The sequence below is a fragment of the Protomyctophum bolini genome (assembly GCF_963924005.1).
Source record: "Protomyctophum bolini genome assembly, chromosome: 10".
Taxonomy (NCBI): domain Eukaryota; kingdom Metazoa; phylum Chordata; class Actinopteri; order Myctophiformes; family Myctophidae; genus Protomyctophum; species Protomyctophum bolini.
The window spans coordinates 1,328,839-1,348,403 of NC_137871.1; the positions used below are offsets into that span (position 1 = coordinate 1,328,839).

Below are 19,565 nucleotides of genomic sequence, written 5' to 3' on the forward strand. Positions count from 1 at the left end.
ATTGCGGCGTCAAAGTGGTCCCTCGTCTCGTCTCGTCTCTAGTCTAACCAACGCCGGCAGAACGGAGCTGTCAAAGGGACCCCGGCAACTAACGGTCACACGGCCTGAACTGTGTGCCCAGAAATAGGCCTGGCCGGTTACAGCTGTTTCCCTGCATGTTGTTCTCGCTGCCTGCAGCCAGAGGGGTCGTCCTGGATATAAATAGACACCCACTAATAATCCTGAGTGTTGGTTTAACTCGTCTTGAGCCTCCACAGGTCCCCATTCTTCAGGGTTTCATGGTGACACTCAGGATCTTTGCTGTGTGTATATATGCTTGGATAATTGCGTTTACTTTAAATCATGTTTGGCACTGTAAGTGGGTGGGCTGGGCAGTTCCCGTATAGTTACAAAACGAGACTCTATACGTATTTATACAGTATACACACACAGCTGCTGCCGACAGAGCACACAATAGACTTGCATTGGAAGTCAAACGGTCTAAACTGCTCTTTATTTCTCATTTCCCTTTTTTTTTTGGTTTAGGGTCGCCAACAGCGCCACACACCACCGCGGGCCATGGTGGTGGTGGTGGTGGTGGTGGTGGTGACAGAGAAGAGGAATCTGGAGAATTCGAGGTGAAGATGATGATGATGGTGATGATGCATCGTTGTCCAAAGTTTGCGGTCATATTCCTGCTCCTGGCGCTGTCTGCTCTGCTCTTTCTGCTGCGCAACATCCACACTCTTCAGGTGAGAACTTGTGCCACTCTTTCATGGCATTTCATTTGTGAACGGCCAGGCATGCCAGGCAGCAAAGCAGAGCAAAGCAAAGCAGAGCAAAGCAGAGCAAAGGCCTGCATAACTCTATAAACATTCCGGGTTCCCTTCCCCATTTAAAGGGGTAGTTCACCCAATAAAATTACTCATTTTCTATCAAGTACAACACACCCCCACACCTGCGACATACTAGCGTCATGTCCAGGGGGGGTGTACTTGTACATCAAGCTGCCTCACGCTACAGAAACAGGAGATAGGCTCCTGCCCCTATGGGCCTCATGGCTACAGAAACAGGAGATAGGCTCCTGCCCCTATGGGCCTCATGGCTCGGCAAGGCTACTTACTTACTTACTTACTTATACACACCCCCATGACGCCTTGAGTTCATGGAGATATTTGAGCGGCGCAAGACCCTCCCAACGTCTGGCTTTTGAAATCATGTCATATGATGTTTGTTCAGAGCACTAAGGCCAAGACCAGATTCTACAAAATGTCTTCCAAACGATGAAAAACATAATATCAGTGCTCAAACATTTTCATGTCGAGGACCCCAAAACGTATATATATTACGTCATTCGCGTCATCGCACTTCCACATTTTGACAACCAACCTTTATAACTCTATGGTGCGTTCGGTAGGTATTAAATGTATAGAAGACAAGTCCTTTTTTGGGTGAACTAGTGCTTTAACTTAAAGGACCACTTCACCACTTTTCAACCTATATTCACATAATAGGTCCTCACTAATAATCATGATAAAATGGCACGATTTGTCAGTCTGTGGCCCAATCCCAAATGGCTCCCTTGCTGACTCAATGAGCCCTCACTGACTTAGCTGCGCGTTCACGTGAAGTCTGTGAGGGCTTGAGGGGTGTCCCATTTGAAATCGGTAAGTCAGTGAGGGCTCAGCCCCGCCCCTTTATGTGCCCTTTGCCAAAGTCAGCGTCGATGCTGACTTTGGTCAAAGGAATTGCCCACAATGCAAAGCGCTGTGAGAAATCTTCGGAATTATCCAATAACAGCGCCTACAGCGGACACTGTTGGAATATAAATAGTTTGAAGAAGGAACGGGTAGTGTAGCCACATAACAGAAGACAATCATGGCAATGGCTAAGATTACCAAAAAGAAGTTTACATGTAAGTAGAACGCTCTCTCACTGATGATGAATAAGAATAAGCAGAAATGTACTTTAGTTCTCTGCTGAAATGATTCGCAATTGCACTTTGCTCAGATCTGATTCAATTACTTTACTGTTATGTGTACGAACAACAGGGACCGATGCGCAAACCACGCAGTTCATCCAACTGCGTGTGCAATATGACGCCCATTTCACGGGGTACAGAAATGCCTCCATGGAAGGATATGAGTAAGTAAACTAAATGTATAGATGGTTTCATTACTATGATTGCTACCCCAACATTTCGTTGTGCGGCGCACACACACACACACACACACACACACACACACACACACACACACTATAGTGAAACTAATACAATTGCTTCTCTCATCAGCTTGATTCTAAGAGAGATGCTTTTGGAGGGTGATGTGACAGTCGCACAAGCATCCAAAAAGTGGGAAAATCTTTAAAAAAAATATAGGGTAAATAATGTATTATGTTTATGTGGTGATGTGCCCTACAGTCATGGATTTCTGGATGTGGGTGGGTTACTTTACACTGGTGGTGAATCTTCATGAATACCAATAAGTAATTAAGGTTCATCAAAAATATATGTAATGTGGTAATTTATCCTTGTCTTTCTTATACTCCACACACAGGACCTGCTATTACCCAAGACTGGGTCAGGGACAGAGGCTGGGGAGAAGACTCCTGCCACATGGGTCTTTTTTGACCCAATGCACAAGGCATTGGGTCACAAGGACTCCATAAAACCACTAAACATCATCTCCACCGCAGTAGACTCTGATACTGAGCAACAGCTTGATGATACCTCATCGGGCTGTTGCTCAGTATCCGAGTCTACTGCAGCCCCAGGAACATCAGCAGCCCCCCCAGGAACATCAGCAGCCCCCCCAGGAACATCAGCAGCCCCCCCAGGAACATCAGCAGCCCCAGGAATAGCCAATGCAACCAAAAGAAAGAGTGAAGTGGTTGAATTCTTAAAAGAATACACCGACAGGCAGGAAAAGAGGCAGAGGGAGTATGATCAGAGGGAGGAAGAGAGGGAAAAGAAAAAAGAAAAACAACTAGACACCCTCATTGGCATCTTTGCCAAGTTGGCAGAGAAACCAAATTAGGTTCTCTGCCAATTTGGCAAAGATGCCAAAAAATACTTTTTCTTTGAAGTTTATGCTGCACCCTATGGGTTATATGTTAATATTGAATATTTCAATAAATTTCAGTTGATTTCATATGATTGTTGTTCCTTTAATTGAAATGTCCAGCATGAATATTTGTTTGCTTTATACAGTATGTCATTGTGGGTAAAGAAATGTGTTTGAAGGTCACTGTTGAGTATGAAGACTTTTATAGTATGTATCAAACAAATGAAATCACAGAAGGCAGGAATATCATTGCAATGAGCTTTATTTCCACAACATAAATAGTCAATAAATGTAACTTAATTATAAACTATAAATCATATTTGTGGTAGCTTTAACAAACAAAAAAAGAAATCAGATGTTGGCATAGTCATGATCTCCCAATACCATGTGGAGCTGCCTTGGTGCTGAAATTTGGCCACACATTTGGGCTCTTAGCTGGTTCCCACTGCTCTCCCTGTCCCCAATGTCGAGTGGAGCAGGCTCATCTGGCTCCTCTGGCTCCTCTGGCTCTTCGTCCAGGACATCGCCATTGGCCAAACAAATATTATGCAGGAACGCACATGCCAAGGCAACCTCCGATACAAAGGCGGGGCGGACCTCCAGTGCCTTGAATAAAGTGGACCGCCAGCGTGCCTTCATAATGCCGAAAGTTCTCTCTATTACATTACGAGCCCTGCTATGCAGTCGATTGAATCGATCCTGCATTGGTCCATCATATGGCTTTTTGAATGGTGTGATAATTGTGATTGGCTGGTCGATGCAAGGGTAGCCTCCATCTCCCAAAATAAAAAAACCAGGTGGTGGGTATAATGAATGAGCATAAACTGGGCTATTTCGGAGTATGCGGGTGTCATGTGCAGAACCAGGATAGCCAACAAAAATGTCCAGGAATTTCCCCTCAGAGTCACAGATGGCTTGTAGTTGGATGGAATATGAACCTTTGTAATTATAATAGCAGTTTTTGTTGGTTTTGGGTGGTTTGATTTTTATGTGACAGCCATCAATGGCCCCCACAGCCCTACTGAAGGCCTGATGCCGTGCCAATTGGGCAAATCCTTGACCTACCTCTATTAGGCGGTCTGGTGGTGGGAAATGAATAATTTTTTGCTTGGCCTTCCTTATATCTTTGGCTATTCTGTGAACAACACGAAAAATGGTTGATCTGGGGATGTCAAATGCATGGCTGGTAACGCGATATGATAAGCCATGAGCAAGCCAGTAAACAAAAACTAATACTTCTAAATGATGGCCCCAGCCATGGTCCCGGTCCTGGTGGATGGTGGTCAGCAGGCTGTTGAAGGCCTGTCTTGTGAGCCTGAACACAGGCTTCATGCTCCTCTCAGGATCCATGTACAGCCTGAGGACTGGTACGTGGATGTTCAGCCTGGTGTAATGTAGGCCTAGGCGCTGGAATGCCTAAATGCACAATAAAACACTGCATTAACATGGATTCAGGATGATACAAGTGGTTAGCATAGGCCTAGGCTATTACACACAGCTCGATTTTTTCTATACAAAAGTAGGTTAAGTCATTTTCTTTGGCTAAAATAAGTGTTAAATATCTCTATATTCAGATAGTATTAATTTCTATAGTTTGTCCAGTAACAAGAGTCTCCTTGTCTCTCCAGCTCTTTATTAAACAGAAAATGCATTTTCAGGTCAGGATACTAATTCATCTGAATCATTTAATTTTATACAGAACAAATACTAGCAATGATTACTATCAGAATATAGTGCTTTAACCTTTTACTGAAAAACGTTTTAACCATTAAATATAACTTAACCTACCTCCATTCATACTTCATACATAGGTTTATTTTAACCAAACTATATGTTTTTTATTCTGTTTTGGAGCACTTTGACGTTTATTTGCCATTTACCTGTTGTCCATCTTCAAGAGCAAGAGCCTGTAATGCAACCATATCCATCCCATGCCGTCTTCTTCGGCGAGGTTGGCTCCAAAACAAATAAATAATTAAAAGGCCCAGGGAAGCTATTGTTAGCGTTAGTCATCGTCGCAATTTTTCGTTGTCAAGGTAATGTTTATTTTGTCGTCAAGGCAACGTGAGACGTCGCAAAGTGCTGTCCCATTCCTTTTATACCCTTTGTGGAGCCCTTGGAGCCTATCACCCTCAAGCCCTTACAGCTGACGTCACTAAAGTCAATGAGGGTCCAGGGCTCAGGGCTTGAGGGAGGCATTTGGGATTGGGCCTGTGTCTCATAGCAGGGCTGTGGGCAGTTTAGAAACTGTCTTCCAGTGACATCATCATTAGGCACGTTGGCTTCCATTTTCAGGACTAGAAAGCCTGCCGTTTCTATTAGCTTGTATTCCCCACCGATGATGTCACTGGAAGACGGTTTCTGATTTTCCCACAGCCCTCCTGTGAGAGACAGAGCGAGTAGAAAGAAATTGCGCAATTTTTTCATGATTATTAGAGAGGACCTATTATATGAAGATAGGCTGAAAAGTGGTGAAGTGGTCCTTTAAGAATTCAAACGGATAATTTGTATTGTTGCTCTTTCTTGCTGTTAATGTGTGTTCGGCTCCTCTCTCTCCGAACCCTCCTCAGATCACGCGCCAGATCACGCTTCAAATCAACTTCAACACCGTTCTCCTCCTCGAGGCTCCTCCTCCTCCTCCTCCTCCTCCTCCTCCACAAGGCCTCGACGACAACACCACCCTCAGCAGCCCGTCACTGTGGCGCTGCCCGGGACAGACGCTGTCGCCCCAGGACGCCCGGGAGGAACGCTCCCTCCTGGACGCCATCGCCTGGCCCGAGCATCCGCGCTTCCCCGCGGGCGTGTACCTGAGGCAGACCAGCGACCCCGCCCACAGCCACTTCACCATCCTCCCACCACCGCCACGGGAGGCGGGGGAGGGGGAGGGGGGAGGAGGTAAGGGGGAGCAGCACCACCACCACCACGTCGTAGGGGGCGCTCTGCGAGCGCTCATCCAAATGCGAGACTTCCAGGGCCGGCCCAAGCGCTACGGGGGAGACGTCCTGCTCGCTCGGCTGCACGAGCCCACCCTCGGGGCCGGCGTGGCGGGCCAGGTTCGATTGATTGATTGATTGATTGATTGATTGATTGAATACTTTATTAGCGGTTTGCAGGGCGGGGGGGGGGGGGGGGGGGGGGAGCACAGGAAAGTATACAGTTCAATACAAGGTCTGCTAAGAGGATTTAAACCCATTTTGACCTGCAGATCAGATTCTAAAAATTTCTGACAGTTTTCTGAAAAAGCTATGTTTCTGTGTCAGTCATTCTTCGATTTTTCAAAAAATACCAGACCTACAAGCGAGTATAGCGCGCTATGAGCTTGTAGATCTGCTATTTTTCAATAGCTAAAGTATAACATAATGCACCAAAAGGGGTTCCCGCCCAGAATGGGTTAAGCCTATGGCTTGTTTCCATGATTGGGTCCTGCATACTCAATTCATCAAAACGTTTAATGACATACAGTTGTCACGATGTGTGTCAGGTTGTGGACCCAGATGCAGAAGAAGCAGGCAGGCAGGTAAAGTCCAGTATTTATTAGAGCAAAAAACATATAACAGCTTACATGACGAGGCAACAGCAGGACAAAACAGGCAGGAACACAAAGTAACATCAACTTTGATCTGGCAGTGTGAGAGCAGAATGAGTCCAGTACTTATAGACTACAAGCTGAGTGAAGCAAAACACAGGTGAGTGTAATCAGGCAACTGCAGGCTAACGACAGAAATGGAGACAGGTGTAACAGGGAAAGAGGCGAGACAAGACGGGCAACAATATAGGCAAAACCGGAAATACTAAGACACACTACAAAATAAGGGTAACTTACACAGTTCACAGTCAGATCATAACAGTACCTCCCCCCAAGGGATGGGTACCAAACATCCCAAAATAAAACATCAAAATACCAAGTAGGGTGGGTGGAGGGGGTTTGGAAAGGAGGGACACAGGCACAAAACAAACATAGGCAAGCAGGGCAAAAACAGCTAAAACAGATCTACAAGCAACAACAACAAAAAACACTGGACTGGCCATAGGCATGGTAGGACAAAAAAGCTGCATGGGCAAGACAACACAAGTCAACACTTGCTGATAGACTTGGGGCAGGGCAAGACAAAAAGGTACACTAACAGTGTTAAGGAATGAACTGGACTAACTGGAGAACTAAATTCTAACCGATAGGGAGACACACAGACAAACATGCAGGCAGACACGCAGTCAGACAGGCTGACAGACAGATAGACAGACAGACAGACAAAAAGGAAGACAAACCAAGGAACTGACAAGTGACCTGACATATAGGTAGACAGGCAGACAAACAAGTAATTTGACATAAAGTCAAATAGGTAGAAAAGTCAGACAGAAGGCTAGAGGACCGGGGGGTAGTCTGACAAACAAAATAACTAGCAGACAGACTAGCAGACACACAGACAGGCATACATAAAAAAACAAATCTCAAAGAATGCTTTCTTTCACCTGCGAAATATTGCAAAGGTCAGGCACATCCTGTCCAAAAATGACGCAGAAAAACTTGTCCACGCCTTCGTCACCTCAAGGCTGGACTACTGCAATTCGCTATTATCAGGCTGCCCAGGCAAGTCTCTGAAAAGCCTACAGTTAGTTCAAAATGCTGCGGCGCGTGTGTTGACAGGTACCAGAAGAAGAGACCATATCACTCCTTCACTGGCCTCCCTACACTGGCTCCCGGTCAAATACAGAATAGAGTTCAAAGTTCTTCTTCTCACTTACAAAGCCCTCAATGGTCAGGCACCACAATATCTCAAGGATCTCATTGATCCCTACAAACCAAATAGAACAGCAGTGCGTTTGCAATATGCAAACATGCTTACTGTTCCAAAAATATCAAAAGTTACAATAGGAGGCAGGGCGTTTAGGTCCCAGGCACCGCAGCTGTGGAACCTTCTCCCGGCTTCGGTCCGTGGGGCTGACACGCTCTGCACATTCAAGACAAGGTTGAAAACCTTTCTCTACGACAAAGCCTATGGCCAGACTTGTCTCCGGGTCTAGCTGGATACCATGGTCGTACATTGTTGTGTGGGTTTGTCTCCCAGCAGTACTTGTAATATACACTATATAGGCTCCAGTAAGGCCTGCCACTAATCCAGCATCCGGGGAATCTCTCCCCGGAGTCTCTTTTCGTCCTCCCCGTCGCAGTTCTGTGGACCTCTAATATTAACCCCCAACTGACTGCCGAGTGTGACCGTGGATCAGGCCTCTTCATGGAGCCCACCAGAAGTGTGACCTGGACCCGGCCTCACAGAGCTCGACCTGGACCAGATGTGGACCAGACCCCTCCACGGAGCCCACCTGCCTATTCTCTGTCTTTTCTCTCTGTCTATCTCTCTCTCTCTCCCTCTACCCCCCCCCCCCCCCCCCCGACACGGTCGAGGCAGATGGCCGCCCACCCTAGAGTCGGGTTCTGCCTGACGTTTCTTCCTAAAGGGGAGTTTTTCGTTACCATTGTCGCAATGTTGCTTGCTCTGGGTGGATCTTTGTTGGTTGTAAAGTGTCTTGAGACAACTTGTTGTGATTTGACACTATAATAAAATTGAATTGAATTGAATTGAATAAAGACAAGCAACTAGGCAGGGCAGGGTAACTAGGGCTAGCAGACTGGGCAAAGTGAGAGCTAGCAACCCTAGTAACAGGGGAACTGACAAATGGAGGAACACCAAAGACAGGGCTAGGCACTGGGTTAACATGAGGGTTAGGAACAGATTGTGGGTCAGGGAGCTGAAAAACACCCCCGGGGTCCCGCTGCCGTAGTGCAGGCCCGTGACGGGGCTGCACCGCTGCGGGCGGGAGTGCAGAAGGACTTGACGGGGCTGCAGACGGGACTGCAGATGGACGTGACGGGGCTGCAGGCGGGACTGCAGATGAACGTGACGGGGCTGCAGGCGGGACTGCAGATGGACGTGACGGGGCTGCAGGCGGGACTGCAGATGAACGTGACGGGGCTGCAGGCGGGACTGCAGATGAACGTGATGGGGCTGCAGGCGGGGGGGGCCTCAGAGGCGAGCTGCAGCGGCGGGGCCTCGGAGGCGAGCTGCAGCGGCGGGGCCTTAGAGGCGAGCTGCAGCGGCGGGGCCTCGGAGGCGAGCTGCAGCGGCGGGGCCTCAGTAGCACTGTGCTGCGTCGGCAGCGCCACGGTGTCGCTCTGTGGCGGAGGCCGCGTCTCGGTGTCGCTCGGTGGCGGAGGCCACGTCTTGGCGTCGCTGGGCGGCGGTGGCCGCGTCTCGGGGTTGCTGGGCGGCGTTGGCCGTGTCTCGGCGTCGCTCGGCGGTGGTTGCCGCGTCTTGGCGTCGCTGGGTGGCGGTGGCCGCGTCTCGGCGTCGCTGGGTGCCTGTACACTGGGCAGCCAGTTGCACTGGCGGAAGCGACGGCGACCACTCCTCCTCCTTGAAGACCCAAGACGGGCAGGTTCCATTCTCACGAACCCCAGCCGTACCACTGGAGAAGGCTGGTCACAAGCCAACTGAAGGCTAGAAGGCTGGGAATCAGTGGAAACAGGAGTGGCCGGCTCGGGGCCAACAGGTCGAAGATGGTTGCTGGATAGCAAGGATGCTAATATGGAAGTTAATTGTCTGGCCGTTCCATCCACCAATCTTGCGAGATCTGGTCTCTTCTTCATGAAACAAAAAACCTCCTTAAGAGCCATCCTGAGCGCAGTCTCCTGCTGTTTAATACAGGAGGTGTTCTTAACAGCTGAGTCCACATAGCTCTTGATAGCTAGTAGGTCAGCATCAATGTCCTGGAGTTCTGTTGGGTCCATGCTGCCAGATCAAACTGTCACGATGTGTGTCAGGTTGTGGACCCAGATGCAGAACAAGCAGGCAGGCAGGTAAAGTCCAGTATTCATTAAAGCAAAAAACATATAACAGCTTACATGACGAGGCAACAGCAGGATCAGGCAATCAGGCAACTGCAGGCTAACGACAGAAATGGAGACAGGTGTAACAGGGAAAGAGGCGAGACAAGACAGGTAACAACTAGGCAAAACCGGAAATACTAAGACACACTACAAAATAAGGGTAACTTACACAGTTCACAGTCAGATCATAACAACAGTAACATCAATAAGTGTCAATTTGGGGGTTGTTGACATGAAAAGGACTGCTGCAGCTGTACCAGTGTTGTTTTTGTCAGTACATTTAGATTTTTAGTTATAGTCAGTCTTTTGAATAATTTTCATTTAGTTTTAGTCACATTTTAGTCACCTGGAATGTTTTAGTGTAGTTTTAGTCGACCAAATGTCATACGATTTTAGTCGACTATATATCTACAGTTGACTCAGTCGACTAAAATGTGTTTTGACAGGCCTTGATGTCGTTGTAATGGCAACATTTTACACTTTGTTTGCATGCTGAAAATAGCAGATCTACAAGCTCACAACACAGTGCGAGATTCGTTTTTATTTTGTTTTAGTCAGTGGAAAAAGGTAGTCGACGAACATTTTCCGTCTTAGGTTTTAGTCGACGAAACCAACACTGCTGTACTCTGTTCTCTATAAACCAACACTGTGCTGTACTCTGTCCTCTATAAACCAACACTGTGCTGTACTCTGTCCTCTATAAACCAACACTGTCCTGTACTCTGTCCTCTATAAACCAACACTGTGCTGTACTCTGTCCTCTATAAACCAACACTGTGCTGTACTCTGTCCTCTATAAACCAACACTGTGCTGTACTCTGTCCTCTATAAACCAACACTGTGCTGTACTCTGTCCTCTATAAACCAACACTGTGCTGTACTCTGTCCTCTATAAACCAACACTGTCCTGTACTCTGTCCTCTATAAACCAACACTGTGCTGTACTCTGTCCTGTCTACCCCAGGTGTAAACCAACACTGTGCTGTACTCTGTCCTCTATAAACCAACACTGTCCTGTACTCTGTCCTCTATAAACCAACACTGTCCTGTACTCTGTCCTCTATAAACCAACACTGTGCTGTACTCTGTCCTCTATAAACCAACACTGTTCTCTGTCCTCTCTACCCCAGGTGGTGGACCACCTGAACGGCTCCTACTCCGCTGTGTTGCCCCTGCCGTGGGCGGGCCGCGCGCGCCTGGAGGTGACGCTGGTCCACCCCAGCGAGGCGGTGAGTGTGCTGCGGCGGCTGACCCGCGAGCAGCCGGACAGGGTGTTCTTCCAGAGCACCTTCGTCTCGGGCTCGCTCTCCGAGACCACGGTGTGCAACGTGTGTCTGGCGCCCAGCCGGCAGCAGCCGCGGCTCTGCAACTACACGGACCCCCGCGCGGGCGAGCCCTGGTACTGCTACGAGCCCAGGCAGCTGGGCTGTGACGCGCGCGCCACCCACGCCAAGGGAGGCTTCACCCAGAACATCAGAGCCAACGAGCAGACACTCTTTCAGAGGTAAGCAATCGGCGCAGGCACTGCACCTTAGCGCACAGCCGTGGACAGAAGAAGCTGACGCCCGACGTCATTCCGGCTTTTTAGACAGCTGGTGGATGGAAAAGAAGCTCCACCTCTGCGGCTGACTGACGCGACGGACAGATTCCCGGAAACGCTGGAGCTTCTTTTCCATCCACCAGCTGTCTAAAAAGCCGGAATGACGTCAGGCGTCAGCTTCTTCTGTCTGCGGCTGTGCGCTAAGGTGTGCCTGAGCCCTTTAAGGGGCCGGGGAAAACAAGAGTTCTTGTTTTCTCAGGTTATTTTCTTCTTCTTGTGCTGCAGAAAAAAAGTTAAAGTACCGATGCTAATCTGTAGGAGAAACACTCAAGTTACAAGTACAAGTACAAGTCTACTTCAGTACAAAAGTATTGGCATAAATAAAAATATACCAAGTACCAAAAGTAAATATGAAAAATGGGGATCTGTTTGGGCATTCCGACGGAGCATTAGTCGGACTAGCGCTCGGAAATGTCCCATTTCACAAGTTTTCAATAAAGAAAATCTTTTGAAAATAGCATCTCTACAACCTCACAATGTGATTGATTGATTGATTGATTGATTTATTGATACAATCAACATTTGTCTAAGATGTAGTGTAGTAGACTCAAAGAGACTGTAAAAGTAGGCCTATACTGAGAATTGGGGAAAGGAATACCGGTACCTCAAACTAGTAGCCTACTTAAACAGTACATGAGTACAATCATGTATACTTGGTTACTTTGCATCTCTGGTTTTTCTCGATACTAGTAAATAGTAAATGCATGTTGTTGTGTGTATTTCTCCCCAGTTTGATCAACATGAAAGTCCCAGTGAAAGCTTCAGGGCCTGACAGTGTCACAGTGTTGCCAGAGGAAACAGGTGAATGAATGAATAATAATCCAAATTACCAAAAAAACAAAGTAAGTAACTAGTAACTGTATAGTTTTCAAATTAATGCAGTGGAGTGAAAAAAAATACAATATTTGCCTCTGAGATGTAGTGGAGTAGAATTAAAAGTAGGCCTACTGAAAATGGGAAATATTCATATAAAGTTAAAAAAAAGGAAAAAAAAAAAGAATTCAAATTAAGTGTAGTACTTGAGTAAATGTAATTAGTTACTCTCTGCCACTTAAATGAACGTTTTACTTCTCGTGCGTTCACAGTAGACAACTGCGGCAGCGTGCTGCCCCCTGGCGGAGCGTCTGGGTATTACTACCAGGGCGTGTGGAGAGCCCTGGGCGGCGGCAGCACAGTGCGCCAGTTGAACAACGCCTCCGCCATCACGCAGTGCCTGAGCAACAAGACTGTGCACCTGTACGGAGACTCCACCGCCCGGCAGTGGTTTGAGTACCTCACTGCGTCTTTACCAGGTAGCCTGTCACTGCGTCTTTACCTCTTTACCAGGTAGTCTGTCACTGTGTCTTTACCAGGTAGCCTGTCACCTCACTGCGTCTTTACTAGGTAGCCTGTCACTGCGTCTTTACCAGGTAGCCTGTCACTGCGTCTTTACCAGGTAGCCTGTCACTGCGTCTTTACCAGGTAGCCTGTCACTGCGTCTTTACCAGGTAGCCTGTCACTGCGTCTTTACCAGGTAGCCTGTCACTGTGTCACTGTGTCTTTACCAGGTAGCCTGTCACTGTGTCTTTACCAGGTAGCCCTGTCACTGCGTCTTTACCAGGTAGTCTGTCACTGCGTCTTTACCAGGTAGCCTGTCACTGCGTCTTTACCAGGTAGCCTGTCACTGCGTCTTTACCAGGTAGCCTGTCACTGCGTCTTTACCAGGTAGCCCTGTCAGTGCGTCTTTACCAGGTGGCTGTCACTGTGTCTAAATGGGTTAACCCATTCTGGGCCCCTTTTGGTGTTTTAACTAAGCATTATGTTATACTTTAGCTATTTAAAAATAGCAGATCTACAAGCTCATAGCTTGCCACCGAGTGGCGCGCTACGAGCATATAGGTCTGCTATTTTTTTCAACACAATCCCAACTGGACAGTAGGACAAAGACGTTTTAATGAAAAACAGTGGATTAAGAACCTCAACACGGATTTTCCTGGAGGCTTAAACATGCCTAAAATCAGATCTTGAACACAACAAAACTTAAACTCAGGATTAAACTGGAGAAATCTAAAAGTGATTGGATCAGACTTCCTTCGGATACATGGCGAATGCATTTATTCCTTGCATTGTGCCTGTGTAGGCACAGTGCACTGAAGTTTTTTAATTCCCCCTGCCAGACCTCAAGGAGATGGACCTGCACAGTCTGAAGCAGGCGGGCCCGTTCATGGCGGTGGACCCGGGCCACAACATCCTGGTGACGTACCGCTGCCACGGCCCGCCGCTGCGCTTCGCCGCCGTGCCCGCCGGCGAGCTGCACTACGTGGCCAACGAGCTGGACGGCCTGGCGGGCGGTCCGACCACCGTGGTGGTCCTCAGCGTCTGGTCGCACTTCAGCACCTTCCCCGTCGAGGTCTACATCTGACGGCTTCGGGGCATTCGCAGGTACGCGATATACGATACGATACGATACGGGGTGGGACAATATTATTAGGGTCGACCCCGATCCCAATCACGTGATCGGCGGAAGTCAGGGGGCCGATCAACACGTCATTGTAAGTAAGTAAGTAAGTAAGTAAATTTTATTTATTGAGCACTTTTCAAAACAAAGTTACAAAGTGCTGTACAGTAAAAACAACAATATAAACAATCAAGTTAAAACAGGCACAAAGGCACAAAGGGGCAAAAACAACAAAGAGTAAGAGCATAAACATAAATTGACAACAGTGATAGTCAAACTAAAAGTAAACGTTTACAAGATAAAATGTAACCTAAATAAATTAGTTTTTAACTTGGACTTGAAACCTTCAACAGACTCTGCATTTTTAATTGATAGGGGTAGGGCGTTCCACAGTGTGGGATCAACCACCGCAAAGGACCGGCCCCCCTTGGTTTTCAATTTTGTCACCGGAATATTCAGGAGGCCTTTATCAGAGGACCTGAGGGGTCTTACATTTGGTTTTGCCACCAATAAGTCTGTAATATAAATTGGGGCTAGGCCATGTAGTGCTTTATAAGTTGTTAAAAGGATTTTAAAATTGATTCTAGATTTGATAGGGAGCCAGTGTATAGTTCAGCGGTGTTATGTGTGCTCTGCGGTTTGTATTGGTGAGAATTCTAGCGGCTGTATTCTGTACTAATTGTAATTTGTAAATAGAGGAACAGTTGAGGGTAGTGTAGAGTCCATTACAATAGTCGAGACGGGATGAAACAAAAGCATGAATATTTTTTTTTTGGTCTTACGGTCGACCCGATCCCAATCACGTGATCGCCGGAAATCAGGGGGACGATCACGTCATTGTCTAATGATCGGAATCGGATCGGGAGAAGAAAATAAACGTGACAACCCTAGTTTCAATATTATATCCATATCATGATATTAGACTGGATATTGTCTGTGATTTTTATATATTGTACTATTGTGATATGGCATAAGTGTTCTATAAAAAATATGGACGGGAACCACTTTTGGTGTTTTAAGCATGATGTTATACTTTAGCAATTGAAAAATAGCAGATCTACAAGCTCATATAGGTGCATTACGTTCACCCATTCACACTACGAGCTTGTAGATCTGCTATTTTTTGGGGGAAAAAATCATAAAAAAATGTGGCGCAAATCTTTGAACATAATATTCTTTCCCTGCGAACGTTTTGAACACAAATCTTTGCTTGGGGGGGGGGGGGGACAATAGAAACATAGGGTTTTTCAGAAAACTGTCACAAATTTAGAAGGCATTTGCAGAATCGTCCTCAGGTCTAAATGGGTTTTAACCCATTTTTGGCGGGCCGCGGGAACCCCTTTTGGTGTTAGCATTACGTTATGCTTTAGCTATTTAAAAATAGCAGATCTACAAGCTCATAGCAGGTCTGCTATTTTTGAAAAATCGAAAAAACGACTGACATAGAAACATAGCTTTTTTTCTCGGGTCAGAATGGGTTTTAATCTGATCTCAGGTCAGAATGGGTTTTAATCTGATCTCGGGTCAGAATGGGTTTTAATCTGATCTCAGGTCAGAATGGGTTTTAATCTGATCTCAGGTCAGAATGGGTTCATTTAATCGTAACACCGTCCCTATATCTCCAGGTCGGTGGTGCGCCTCCTTGACCGCGCCCCCGGGACCCTGGTGGTGGTCCGCACGCCCAACCTCAAAGCGCTGACCCTCTACGAGACCCTGACCAACAGCGACTGGTACTCTCTGCAGCACCTCCGGGTGCTCAGGGCCATGTTCACGGGCCTGCCGACGACGACGAGTGGCCGAGAGGTGGTCCTGGTGGACGCCTGGGAGATGACGCTGGCCCACAGCCTGCCTCACAGCCTGCACCCGCATCGTCAAGAACATGATGGACGTTCTCCTGTCCAACGTCTGCCCGCGCCCCGCAGAGGTGACTCATGACTGTGTGTGATCGGCTATAAGAAGAAGAAGAAGAGCACCACTTTGTTTCGGTTGTCCGAGTCATATAGACTTATACGCCAGGGGCTCCACCGGGCGCGTTGCGTCTCCGTCGCGGGCAGTGGAGCCACCCTTTATTGATTAAAAAGGGAACATTCTGTGACGGTGACGGAGACGTGAAGCTGACGCGCCCGGTGGAGCCCCGGTGTTACCGCTATAGGAGTATATGCAGAAAGTGCCGTTTGTTTGTTTTTTTTCAAGTGGACAACGTACTTTTCTGAGAGAGTATAGTTCTGAAGCACTTGTAGTGAACGATGGTTTCAGTTATCTGCTGCACTATACCCAGCTTTGTGGGAGTTCGCAGTATTCCTTTCTGTGATGGTCGATTACAAGCACGGGGGGGGGGGGAACAAACAGTGACCAAAGATAAATTGCTGTCTGCCTTCGTTCAAAATGTACGGTTTGTGTTTGTGTGTGTGTGTGTGTGTGTGTGTGCCCGTGTGTGTGTGTGTGTGTGTGTGTGTGTGCCCGTGTGTGTGTGTATGTGTGTGTGTGTGTGTGTGTGTGTGTGACTGTGTGTGTCTCACTCACTATAGCGTATAATACAAATCTGGCTATCAGGATCCACACAGGAACGGTGTAAATGGTAAATGGTGCATTTATATAGCGCCTTTATCCAAGACGCTTTACATAGATTGTGCGTTAAATTCACCCATTCACACACACATTCATACACCGTTTGCCGCAGAAGCCATGCAAGGCACCAACCAGCACATTGGGAGCAATTTGGGGTTCAGTGTCTTTGCCCACAAGGACACTTATTCGAGAGAATAAGACAGGAGGAGGAGGAGCCGGGATTGGAACCGCCGACCCATGGGGATCATTGGACGACCTGCTCTATACCTCCTGAGCCACAGCCGGTGGCTCAGGAGAGAGCGTACAGTAACATGATACATCATCTCACCCATGCATATCTCCTCCTACGTACAGTAGCTCAAGGAACTGCTCAAACCTCACAAACCTGGATCCACTCTGGATATTACACCACCTCCCACCCAGGGGTCGTCATCGCCACCCAGGGGTCATCATCAGCCAATGCCATGCTGGCTTTTGGTGCACTTTTTTTTGGGGTCAAAATTCAATTTTTTTGCCACAGACATAACAAAACAAATCAGTGGACAATAATATTACGGGAAATACATAAAGATCTATGGCTATATAGGCCTGAATGAGCATAAGGTCTGTCATTTGTATGCTTTCAGAGTTATGGGGATAACCGCTATAGTAGCAGTGGACTGATGATGTGCCATAATATCATAGTAAATAAGTGTCATACATAATATTGAGATAATTATGAGAAAACTTGACATTACCTAGGCCGGTAATCTAACACACCCAGGCCGGTAATCGAACGCACCTAGGCCGGTAATCTAACACACCTAGGCCGGTAATCTAACACACCCAGGCCGGTAATCGAACGCACCTAGGCCGGTAATCTAACACACCTAGGCCGGTAATCTAACACACCCAGGCCGGTAATCGAACGCACCCAGGCCGGTAATCTAACACACCTAGGCCGGTAATCTAACACACCCAGGCCGGTAATCGAACGCACCTAGGCCGGTAATCGAACGCACCTAGGCCGGTAATCTAACACACCTAGGCCGGTAATCTAACACACCTAGGCCGGTAATCTAGCGCACCTAGGCTGGTAATCTAACACACCTAGGCTGGTAATCTAACACACCTAGGCCGGTAATCTAACACACCTAGGCTGGTAATCTAACACACCTAGGCCGGTAATCCAACACACCTAGGCTGGTAATCCAACACACCTAGGCTGGTAATCTAACACACCTAGGCTGGTAATCCAACACACCTAGGCTGGTAATCTAACACACCTAGGCCGGTAATCCAACACACCTAGGCCGGTAATCCAACACACCTAGGCCGGTAATCCAACACACCTAGGCTGGTAATCCAACACACCTAGGCTGGTAATCCAACACACCTAGGCTGGTAATCCAACACACCTAGGCTGGTAATCCAACACACCTAGGCCGGTAATCGGTAAAATAAAATGTGCCACGGACGAGGGCAAGTCTTTGCGACGGACAGGGACGGATTAACCCCCATGAGGGCCCCTGGGCCAGTCATTTTTAGGGCTTGTGTGCGCAAATCTTTTTGTCTTTTTCCATGTTTTTCTCATCTTTTCGACCTAAATTTAACAACATCAACAGCCAATGAAGGGCCCCAGGGGCCCCAGGAGCCCTTTTCAGGGCGTCAACCCCAGTACCACGCCGTCCAATTTTGCTGAAGGGCCCCTGAGAGCCAAGGGCCCCTGGGCCACGGCCCCGCACTGGCCCAATGGCTAATTTGTCCCCTGCTCCCACCCACCCACTCACTCACGGACCAGCCAAGAGCTAAGAGCTCATCGGTCTTCAAGAGAGGACTATAAAGACTTTCCTTTTTAATGAAGCGTTCACTTTTTTTTTAACTTTTTTTTAATGCAAATTCTGTGCTGTAGCACTTTGAGGTTTGTTTCAAATGTACAAGTGCAATATAAATAAAATGTTATTATTTATTATAATTATCATGCCAGTCGTCTATGATGTATCTATATTAGTTAGGGCGGTGGTCCCCAAAGTGGGGTCCGGGGACCCCCAGGGGTCCCTGAGGGAGTTCCAGGGGGGTCCCCACCTAAATGATAGTTAGGAACCAAATGGACCCACATGGGTCTGCATGTAACTCTGACCCATAAGGGTCCAAACGGACCCGTTGGGGTCCTTTTGGTTCCATTTGTACACTCTGTTAATTGGGGTCCCAGAGATAAAAATGCCATTACATGGGGGGTCCGTAGACTAATGGTTGACCTGAGATCAGATTCTAAAAATGTATTCCACATCAGTTTTCTAGAAAAAGCTATGTCTTCTATGTCAGTGGTTCTTCGATTTTTCAAAAATAGCAGACCTACAAGCTCGTAGCAGCGCCACTCGGTGCCGCGCTATGAGCTTGTAGATCTGCTATTTTTTCCATAGCTAAAGCATAGCATATAATGCTTACACCAAAAGGGGTTCTCGCCCAAAATGGGTTTTAAGTAAAAGTATCACTTACTTACAAGTAGGAATTCCAGGAATTCAAAATGTACCTGAGTAAAAAGTATGAAAGTTTTGGTATCAAAATGTACTTAAAGTACCAAAAGTAAAAGTAGGCATTTCAAGTTTTCAAATGTATAGTTTTTTTTTTTTTTTTGAAAATAGCACATCTACTACTAGCTCATATAGGGCTGATTCTGAAGTGGGTAATGTTTTGTAATAATAATAAAATTATGTAACTAAAGTTTTCAAACAATTGTAGTATACAATATTTGCCTCTGAAATGTAGTGGAGATAGAAATTGGAAATATTCCAGTAAAGTACAAATGCCTCAAAATTGTACTTAAGTACTTAAAGGGACACTTCACCCCTTTTGCAAAAAAATATATGTTAATGACGTTTAGGAGCTTTAGAACACTTTCCTGGGGGTCTTTATGTGTGTAATATGTGGTTTTAGATATTTTAGATTGTAGCAGTGAGCACAGTGTCTCTAATGTCATGGACACTGGGCTCACTTCCTTCCTGGACTACATGTTGTCTCAGTATAAGACAGCTCTCCCCCCTATCCACA

The 19,565-nt window shown here is 47.0% G+C and overlaps 1 protein-coding gene across 1 annotated transcript; it reads left to right on the forward strand.

The window, feature by feature from the left end:
• Window positions 1-532: 532 nt before the first annotated feature.
• On the forward strand, window positions 533-15,891 carry LOC308322686 (NXPE family member 3-like). The gene is made up of 7 exons (XM_080774078.1): window positions 533-731; window positions 5,615-6,097; window positions 11,061-11,434; window positions 12,261-12,331; window positions 12,616-12,822; window positions 13,687-13,951; window positions 15,593-15,891. Exons 1-6 carry the CDS (start codon window positions 624-626, stop codon window positions 13,929-13,931), a joined length of 1,488 nt encoding a protein of 495 aa, XP_080630204.1. The 5' UTR covers window positions 533-623; the 3' UTR covers window positions 13,932-13,951; window positions 15,593-15,891.
• Window positions 15,892-19,565: the final 3,674 nt, after the last annotated feature.